The sequence below is a fragment of the Myotis davidii genome, unplaced genomic scaffold, assembly GCF_000327345.1.
Source record: "Myotis davidii unplaced genomic scaffold, ASM32734v1 scaffold32, whole genome shotgun sequence".
Lineage (NCBI taxonomy): Eukaryota > Metazoa > Chordata > Mammalia > Chiroptera > Vespertilionidae > Myotis > Myotis davidii.
The window spans coordinates 9,306,019-9,316,750 of NW_006286587.1; the positions used below are offsets into that span (position 1 = coordinate 9,306,019).

Consider the following 10,732-nt stretch of genomic DNA (forward strand, 5'->3'; position numbering starts at 1 on the left):
TTCTGCCTGTGCATTTTGAAGCTTGGAAAATAATACAATAAGTCACCCCGTGGCATCTGGGCATATTCATGTTTCCTCTGTTCAAAAATCAGCTTGCGAAGTCTGCAGAAAATAGAGGGGCACTGGTGTTGGCTCACGAGCTCCGCAAATCCGCCACTTTCACTTAGTCTCACAGGGGGAAATGCCTGTCTCTCCTGTTTTGCATGCTGACGGTTCAGCCGAAAAGAAATTTTCCTTCTTTAGCTTTTGACAGGTTTTTCTGGGAGTCGCCACCGTCCGCAATTCCTTCTGGCCCTCTGGAGACTGAGTTGTCTCAAACATATTTTTGGAAAGGCCACAGACGATTGTTTTTATTAGGGGACTGCAGGGCTTTGTAGTGGGATGCTTTGTGTTTTATTTGTTTTCCTTCCTCTGCCCCAGCTGTTTTTGTTTTAACAGCATTGGAGGGAAGGTTAAGGTATTTGTGGCCTCTGTTAACCTAGCCCATCTCTCAAGTCGACACAGCTAGAAATCTGAACGGATGGAACGGCAGCATACAGGTCATCTGCCAGGATGGGTTCATCCCTGATTTCGTCCACCCTCACGAGAGGGGTGAGGTTGACGCGGGGGTCGACCTCAAGTTGAGTGAGCGCTTTGGAGCAGATAGCTGTCAGAGAAGCAGGTCACCCCCTTGATATGTACTATCTGAGAGCCCAAGCACTCAGTAACTGCTGGGTTGTCATCGTGCCAAATGAGAAACTATGACATAAGCCCATCTTTTACTCTCCATGTCCAACCAAGGAGTGTGACTCAGCCAGGACACAATCGGGCACCTAACACTGCCCTGCATCATCATCGGAGTCTCCTTGGCTGTAACTTGTAAAAACCAAAACTCATGCCTAGTTTCATCCCAAAAGAACCTCATTTATATGGTGTGTGGTGCAGGCTGGGCATCAGATTTTGCCAAGCTCTCCAGATGATTCTGAGGTGGCACCCAGGCTGCTGAGAACTGCTGCCCTGTGAAAAGGAAGGGAATAATGGCCTTTCAGGCACCTACTATATGCCAGGCACAGTAGTAAGCACTTTTCCTGCATTAACCCCTTTATTTTTCTCAATGTTCCTAGGAGATAAGCTTATTTATCTCTATTTTATAGGTAAAACTGAGGTTTTAAGGCCTTAGGTTGTCCAGGTACAATTTGATTCTTAGACCATTTAATTTTAAAGCCTATCTTTTCCACTCAACAGCCTCTTCAGAGGACCCAGAATAAAGCAAAATAAAACACTCGATAAACTCTCCAGAACCCTACATAAGAGATAAGCTCATTCACTTATCTGCTCGAGGGCCTTCCCTGTCTTCGATGGACTAGATGGAAGAAGGATCAGAAATGAGGGATGGATTTTGAGAAGGGATTGTGGCTGCAAAGGCCAGTCTCCATGTCATCCTGGCATGGCTGTCCCTGCAGGAAAGCCCAAGTGCTGAGCATACCTTCTACTTTTACAAAGCACTCTTCCAGCAAGGATCTCAAAGCACAACGTAATTAATAAAATCACCCACATCCTGTCTAGATGAGTAGCATTTTATATGTACAAATTCCTCTCTGCCCCCAGGCCCTCCAGGAGTAGGAGAATGTTTCCAATTTTAAAGAGTGAGCAATAGAGTAATTGAAAGGAGCTGTATCTTGGCCAACTCAAAAGACCTCAAAGGCATTTATAGTGACCTAGATGAGAAAACATGGTGACCACAAAGTGTGTCATAATGGCTCGTAATCCGTACTGTGCTAAATGGTTCAAAGATAGGAGATAGGGCAAGAATAAAACATTCAGTTCTTAAGAATCAACTACCTCTGGGACTGATATTCTGATCTGTTTGGTCAACTCTCCAAAGGATCTAGAAGCAGTAAAGTGATGACATTAGCTGATGATTCAGTTACTTGGGTTAATCAAGGCAGAGGGGACAGACGGGGCCAATTAAGTAGCTGGGCAGCCCAATGATAGATGAATCATTATGGGCAAGTGCAAAGATAATGCCATTGGGAAAAGCAATTTAAGTCATTCGTGCACTTCCAGGCCAGGAAATCCTTCTGGTCTTTGAGGGGGGATCATTTAAGAATCATCAGACCCAGCCTGATGAAGTCATCTATTCATTGTGCAACTAACGATCAACAAAAGAGCTGAATGCACCAGGGGACAGGCCATATGGAATACATTTGGGTGGCTGGGATGTATATCTGTGCCTTCATTTCAGTCACCTTCTCTAAAACACGTCTTACTCCACCCCTCTTTCCTTTTTCTTTCCTGTCCACAATCGCCCCCTGCTTTTCATGTTCTAATCCACAGAGTCGATATATGGATGAAATTTTTTAATATAAAGACAACTATTCTCATTCCTAATTTCTAGTTCTTTTCTTTACATAGGTTTCTCCCTGTACACATAACTAGTTTCCAAGGGATGCTCAGCATGTCACAAAACAACTTTTTTAAGCACCAAGGAGGTTATGTCTATAAAATTTATACAAAAATTTTTATACCTCTCTTAACCCCTTGCTAGAATTGAAGTTTCAAATCTGGAACTTTGGGAAAGAAAGCTTATCATTTGTGTGTGGGGAGGGGGGATAAGGTGAGTGGGAAAATAGAAACATATATTAAATTAAATCATACTTGCAACTACTTGTTTTTTAAAAACCAGCGTCTCAATCAGGAACTTGAAAGTAAAGGTTATCAAATCTGGCCATGTTGATAAAGCCCATGAACACTATTTTATCTCTTGATTTATCTTCTCCCTCCTTAATTGCTATTTATCTACCTTTTAAGTTCATCTTTCTCTTCCCAGCCATTAAATGTTGGGTTTTTCAATCTCTGTACTTTTTTTAGACGATCTACCCAGAGTTTCAGCCTTATCATACCTTGTTCTCAACCACTCTTTTCTACAAACAGTAAGACCATTGCACCTGTTCTGTTTCCTGTGCCTAAAGTGCTCTCCTCTGTTTGTTTGTTTGTTTTTTGTTTTTGTTTTGTGGTTTTTTGTTTTTTGCCAGGTTGACGTTTGTTCATCCTTCAGATCTAAGCTCACTTATTACGTATCGGCTTCCTCAGACTTGGTACAGTCTGACACGGGTTCCCATAATACGAGATAGCATTTTTTACAGGACTCATCAGAGCTATAATTTTACATCCATTTATGATGATTTGATTGTCTGTCTCCCAGTAGATTATAAGTTCTTCCCTCTTCCTATTTCTTTCTTCCCGTTTCTACTAACTTTTCCCTGCCCACTTCTCTTCTTCATGGTTTACCATAGCTTTTACTTATCAATGGTTTCCTGTATCTTATAGATTCTGATAATAAGCTTTTCTCTCTCTGTCTTCCAATATCTAGTCTTACTACCAATTGTTGGTTCCCTCTAAATTTTTCACATTCACACTTTACAAAGTAAGAGGATTTTGTTGGTATAATTGATATTTGTTATCTCTATGGGAAAGTTCCTGTGATAGACAAATTCATGGATCCTGGCCCAATATCCAAATGTACTGTCCTCAGATCAAGGATATCTTGCATCCATTAGCTGTGGCCAGCATGTTGGGGCTAAGAGGTCAGCTTTTCTGCGGAAGTACAATAAGCCAGATGCTTTTTTTTTATAATGACATGCTTACTGAGAGCTGGCAGACTTGGGAAGGTATCTTCCTTGAGAACTGGGAATGGGTGAAAGATAACAACAGAAAACAAGAAGGGACAATTAAAGTATTCAACATCATTCTCCTTAGTTGGTGTTGCACTCAATTCAATCTTCATTACTCAACATATATTGTTAACTCACTGAAAATGTCACAGAGGTCAAGTAGATCTGGGTCTGATGAGCAAAGAAAAATTCTGAAAAGAAGATCTGATGTATTTGGGGAGTGATAGAGCCTAATTTAAAAATGCTATATGTTTGGGTAAAGAAAATGCCATTGGGGGGTGGGGGGGCTGTCTACTTTTGGTTCACCATGACTTCAGAATTAGCCCTTCAGGTCCCTGGTCCAAAGTGAAGGGTGTCTGCCAGCTCTTCTCTGTGGTAGGGTCCAGACTTGATATCCTACCTCACCCCTCACTACATGAACCTGTCTAGAGCTTCAAACATTCAACTGCCTCTGCTGGAAAAAAAAAATGGTAGAACAGTGATCCTAACAGCTGGCAGAGATAAATTTTATTGAGCTTCAGGAAAGGAGATGACTACCATTCATTATCTAGCCAGATGTTATTCATTGCTGCTCTTGGGGAGAGTACCATAATACAGGGGTTAACAATACAGAATCCAGAACCAAATTACCTGGGTTTAAATTCTGATTCTGCTTTCTACTAACTGTATGAACTTGGGTAAGTTACTTGGTTTCCTCATGTATAACATGAGATTATAACATCTATATCAATAGAGTTTTTAAAGAACTAAATACATTATTAAATATCAAGCGCTTATAACAGTAGTGATATTACATATTTGTGAGCTACAATTACTGTTGTTGTTGATATTATTATTATCCTTTAGAGGTAACCTCATCCAATTAGTGGCCTACCTATATTTCTCAGGACACATTTGGTTATAGGTGTTAGAAATTCAGCTCAAAGTTACTTAAGTAAGAAAAATAAATGTATTGGTTCACACAACAGGGCCAGTCCAGGGAATGGACTCACTTAGGCATGAATAAATCCAAGAGTTTCGATGATGCTACCAGGCTTCTTGCAGACTTGTGTCTTAGCTTTCTTCTGTGTCAGCATCATTTTCAAGCCGGTTTCCTCCATACGGTGATAGATGTACCTTGAGATTGACCTAACTCTTACACTTCTTCCTCAGTGGATCTGAAAGACTCTGATAGGCCCAGGTTGTGTTCCATCATGAACCAATAATCAAGAAAATGGGAAGGCAGGGTGAACTCTACCTAAATTCATATCATGGTCCCCTGGAGGAAGGATGTTGAGCAGGAGATGTCCACTGCTTAACCCATTGCCAAGGCACAATCTAGGGCCATCTCTCTAAGGAGGAACTAGAAGCCATGCTTACTAAATATTTTACCAATTTTACATCTGAAGAACTAAAGACAACCAGGACTGATGTTCAAATTATTGAATAACCGGTAGAGCAGTAGCTCTGATCAGTTTGAATGGACAGCTGAACGGAGGTCAGCAGTAGCAGCACATTCCTGTTAAATAGCAACATGGCATCAAATGTGAACATTGGACTGATGTCTGGGGAGGAGTTAAAGACTCAGTTCTTTTCAACCTTCCTATTGAAGATTTACTGACTAGTTGTGGTTGATTTACTGACTTTCCTGATTAGAGACAGGACTGGAGTAGACAAATGTCTTCAGAACTCCTTCTGCTCTTTAATTCCATGGTTGCTCATGTGTGTAACCTCCCCACTGGACACATGCTGAGGACAGAAGATAAACTTTAGAGCAAAAGCACCAATAACCTGGAAATGGACACACGTACCTTGGCTTGACCTTCTGCTTGGAGTCAACACTGTCATTTTTTTTCTGCTTGGAGAAAGCAGAGGTCTCCCTCTTCCCTTCCCTCTATTACTCTACCATCATTAAATACCTTACAAAATAGTCCTGGTTTCCGCTGGACCTGTCTTGTCCAGGAAAGTGCTACCCCTTCAAACTCAGGTTGGGTGACATGTTCTTTAATTAGAAACTTAGATGAGGGGCAATTTAATGGACCAGCTCAGCTTGGTTTAAAAGCCTCTACCAACAACTGGTGTGATAATGTGTGTGTGTGTGTGTATGTGTGTGTGTGTGTGAGAGAGAGAGAGAGAGAGAGAGAGAGAGAGAGAGAGAGTTTCCTTATGTCACTCCTTCTCTCAAGTTAATGTTTTTAAAGCAGTTACTGCAGAGTTCATACACAATGGGTACCTAGTAAATGATAATTCATCTCATTCCTTCTTGCTAGAACCTTCCCTACCACCCCACCCCACTGCAATTCTACACCCTAGCCTACCTTTAGTTTCTAGCAATACCTGGAAGCACGATTGCCCCTAGATCCTATCTTCCAGGCTCAGGGCAGTTCTCAGGCATTAGTGCCCACATCTACTTACCAGGAGATACGTTCCCACCCTACTTCCACCTCCTCCCAACTAACGATGCAGGCCTGCGGAAAGACTTAGGAATGCTTGCCAAGCCCATCTGACCTTTGCTTCCCTCTTCCTGGTGGTAATTGATGGATTTCATGCCTGTCTCCTTTCAGGGTTAAAGAGAGTACGGCAACTTGCAAAAAACACAAGATACTTCAGACAGAGACTGAACGAAATGGGATTCATTATCTATGGCAATGAGGAATCTCCTGTGGTCCCCCTGCTCCTTTACATGCCTGGTAAAGTAGCGTGAGTATCCAACAGACTCTCAGAGTAATGCTTAAGCCCCAAGGTGATCTGACTAAGACGGTGCTTTTGACACTGAGGCTCTTGCAGTGTGGGCCTTGATCATGCACTTTTGACAGGTGCTGAGTTCGGATTTCACTTGTGGAGCTGCTCAGAAGCCACATGGCCTATCAGCAGGGTCTTTTTATAATTGCTAAGGTCCACCATTTCCAGGTTCTGTGAATTTAGGGGAATCACCTACCCCTCCTAAGTAAATCAAGGGTGATCCTGAGCCACCTCCTGCCCTAAGATCTTTCTCAAAGAGAAATTCTGAAGACCATTTCTCCTAATATTTAAAAAACAACATGACCAGGTCCTGTGCTTTCTCCCATTAAACACTTGCCATCCTCAGAAGAAGGCAGCCTTGCTTTAGTGTGGGGAAACTGAGGCTGAGAGCAGGTAAACAGCTTGCTCAATGTCATACTTGTCAAGCAGTAGTAAAACCAAGGGGCCAATCCAAACCTAGGCTTGCTCCAACGCTCATGCTCTTAACACCAAATTTTAATGCCTCTCCTGTGAGCTTAGTTGGAGTTGTTTTCCATTGATCCCTTGTGATGGGTAGGAATGAGTTAATAGATTGATTCTTCAGAGTATGCTTTTGTGTCACTTTACCACAGCAAAATCCCAAGCAATTAAAACATGTGTGAGTTGTTTAGTGTGCCACAGATTACAGATCTGGGTCAGGATTGCATTGCCTGGAGAGGCAAGAAGACAGTGTGCTATGGAAAGGTCACCCAGGATACTGCTCTGTGCTAATGGCAGGGAGGGGTGAGAATGGTGATTCAAAGTGGCAGATAATCCAAAGCCCTTTACCCTCTGATTTTAGAGGACACAAAAGAAAACCTACCTTTATTCAGAGTTGTTGGGGAAATGGTATTTTCTGGAAGATTCTGTATTGAGTTCATGTCAACCTAATATTTTATCTTTAACTCAAATGAAGATACCAAATATCAACTTACTTTATTTTTGAGAGTGTGATGTGCACAACACTGGCAGGTGGCAGAAGCGGGTGTGCTGGACAGTTCCAACATTGATGATAAAAGCCATAATAAAAATCTCAAAGGTTGGGAAACAGATCAATCCAATGAGAAGGGTCCATGAAGAGTAAAAGCAAATTCATTTAAATTCAAGAAAACTCTACCATAACAGAGAGAGTGTCTGCTCCTTTATGTGCCAGGAGGCCTGACTGGACACAGTAAATGTGGAATTAAAAATAGAACTGAGAGGAGCTTTATGTAAAAGTTATGCACTATGGTGTAGTGAGATATTTGGAAAAAGAATTTTGACTCTGCCTCTTCCTAACCGGGAAAACGTTGGACAAGTTACCCAACCTTCTGAAGCCAGTTTTTTCATTTTTGAAATGAGATATAATAGTACCTATTTCATAAGGCCATTGTGAAGGTAAGGTTAAACAAGATGAGGTCTGTTGGCGTTTGGCATTGCCTCTTATGTAGCAGCTACTCAGTGTTAACTATTATTATTAATAGTATTAATAATATGTATAGCCGAAACCGGTTTGGCTCAGTGGATAGAGCGTCAGCCTGCGGACTGAAGGGTCCCAGGTTCGATCCCGGTCGGGGGCATGTGCCTGGGTTGCGGGCACATCCCCAGTGGGAGATGTGCGGGAGGCAGCTGGTCGATGTCTCTCTCTCATCGATGTTTCTAGCTCTCTATCTCTCTCCCTTCCTCTCTGTAAAAAATCAATAAAATATATTAAAAAAATAATAATATGTATAAAGCACTCGATATAGTGTTTAGTGTACTGTAAGCACTCAGTCCGTGGTAACCATTATTATTACTACTACTACTTCTAATTCTGCTACAATGATGATGATTGCTAGTTTTAACTGAATGCAAGATTGAGTTACCATGGTTGCATGGCTCTCCAAAACTTTAGTTACATTAATAAAAATAGAACTTCTGGGGAAAATAGTAGGTAAAGATATTGTGATACTCTGCATCAATTATGCTATCTTGAACACTGGATGATATGTCAAACTCTCTAGTGTCTTCCAATTTAAGATGGTTTTCAATGAGGAGCTAATGTTGCTAAATGCCAGTGATGTGCTCCTAAGGCTCTTAGACCCAGTGGTCTTCCATTGAGGGTAGGACGCTTAGCCCTGGTCTACAAATGAGGACATCAAGACTCATAAAAGTCAAACTGCTTCCTAAGGGCCACTCAGGTTGTAGGTAGTAAAGCACAGAATTCAAAGCCAATTCCATTGGCTTCCTACACCAGAGCTCTTTTCGGTGCATAGCACAGCCTGTCAAGCTTTAGTCCTTGGGAAAAATGCACATCTCACTAAAGCAAGGCGGGGTATGTGTCATCTTTGGTGAATCCAAAGGCATTAGTCATTACAATGGAAACAGAAACTCAACATGTTTGGTTGTCTAAGGAAACTTAGAACAGGTTAGTTACAAAAGGTCATATCGTCTATTGTTAGCAGGAATTGCTAGCAAGAGTTGGCCCTGCTGCCTGGCCTGATTTCTATCTCTGCTATTTCTTCAATCAAAAGTTTATAGGTAGATCCTGAGACAGGAGTTAATTGTATAGTATTAGCCAGTGTTAGCACTTCTTTCATTGGCTCATTTTAAAATCTTTGATTTCATTTAAAAACCGCAGAATGAAAATATAATCTCCAACCAGTTGAACTTTTGAAAAGAGTCCTTTTGCAACTCTACCACTGGGATCTCCTAAAAAGTTCAATAGAATGTGATTGCACTTATAAAAAAAATGCACTTAAGTAATCAAGAATCCATAGTAGTTACTATTTGGTACAGGGCTTACGTTTTCCTTTTATGGCCCTTGTCACACAGGTGGAAGATGATGGGACACAAGATGCCCTGATGCTGCAGGCAACACATGCTAATATTTATTATTATTATTATTATTATTATTATTATTACATAATTTCATTTCTTTCAGCCTACGCCAGCTCTGATTTCCTTTGGGGAGTACAAACCCGGAGTCTCATTATAGAAAATGTTCAGGGCAATTATATGCATTAACTGAAAGAGGTGGAGTTTAGAAGTGTAAGTTTTAAGCTCAAAAGTGCTCCAGGGAGGCCTCAGATTAGCCTAATGAATCAACAGTCATAGAGTTTGCTCTACATTCTTTGGCAAAACTCGCTTCCTCTGGTACAAAGAGAAACTCACAGACAGTGAAAACGCTCCTTTGGGAGTCCCGACAACTGGCCTGAGATCATGGGTCAGGTGGTTTGTACTCCAGCAATAAAAGCACTTGACTTGTTTCTCAGACAATTATGAGCTCTCAGCCTGTGTAGTTCCGTGGGCAGCCTTCCATAGGGTGATCAAGAAGCAGAAAGAACAGCCTCTGTTTTCAAGTTTTCTCAGTGAGAAAGCTTCATCTCCTGTAACCGTCCCAGTCCAAATCAAAGGGCAGATCTGGCCTTATCCCAGCCAGGGGGCCAGGGAGGCTGTGTGTCTGGTAGGTCTTATAATCTCCATCGCTTCATTTGATAACCTGCATGAGGCAACTGAAAGGGAGACAGCCTAAGGGCAAGAGGAACGAATAAATGAGCAGGCTTGCTGTCAGCCTGGTTCAAGAATTCTTCCTAAATTATGACTGGAGGGTTTCTGCGATGCTGTCACAGAATAAGATACCAGCAACCTCTTAATGCTAAGAACAGATCTGAGACACTTGCCTCACTCAGTAAGAGGGATAGATTCACCTGGGGCATGTCTTTTTGTCTGACCTTGGCTCTGACAGAAAAAATTTACAGACTATGACAGCCTGATATTCTAGAATTGTTACTGAGATTAGCTCTGGAGAAGAAAGAGATGAGAAGCAGTAAAGGGGAAGGAATTGTAACTTTAAGAGGTTTTGCCCTGCATCAGGAAGCTTTGCAGTTGTGAGACTATTGTCCTACAACCAGCCAACCTCCCTGTGCGTGTACATTTCTTTCCCTGTCTCCCTCCTGTCCCACTTCCCTTTTAACCAGTTAATGAATTTATTCTCTCTTGACTCTTCATTCACACATAAAGAAATGAGGAGACCCTTGCTATTTTCTGGTTTAATAAAAAACAAAATATTTGGCTCCGGAGTAAGACTATGGCTTGGGGTTCGCTCCTGCAGACCTTCTGACATTGGTCTTCAAATTACAGTCATTAAGTACAGGTTTCTTGAAATTTTCATACTATATCATTAGCATTATGTTTTTAAAACATATACCGTATTTGCCGGCGTATAAGACGACTGGGCGTATAAGACGACCCCCTAACATTTCCACTCAAAATACAGAGTTTGTTATATACTCGCCGTATAAGACTACCCCCTCTTCCGCACACCTTCCACACACCAAATAAAAGGTAAAACAATATCAGATTTGATTTTAACATTTTAA

At 41.5% G+C, this 10,732-nt stretch overlaps 1 protein-coding gene across 1 annotated transcript in view; it reads left to right on the plus strand.

Moving 5' to 3' along the window:
* SPTLC3 (serine palmitoyltransferase long chain base subunit 3) overlaps positions 1-10,732 on the plus strand; it is a 128,224-nt gene that overhangs the window by 111,238 nt on the left and 6,254 nt on the right. Inside the window, exon 10 of the mRNA XM_006758100.2 lies at positions 6,197-6,332. Within this exon, the coding sequence (XP_006758163.1) occupies positions 6,197-6,332 (136 nt within the window). The remainder of the gene's footprint in view (positions 1-6,196; positions 6,333-10,732) is intronic.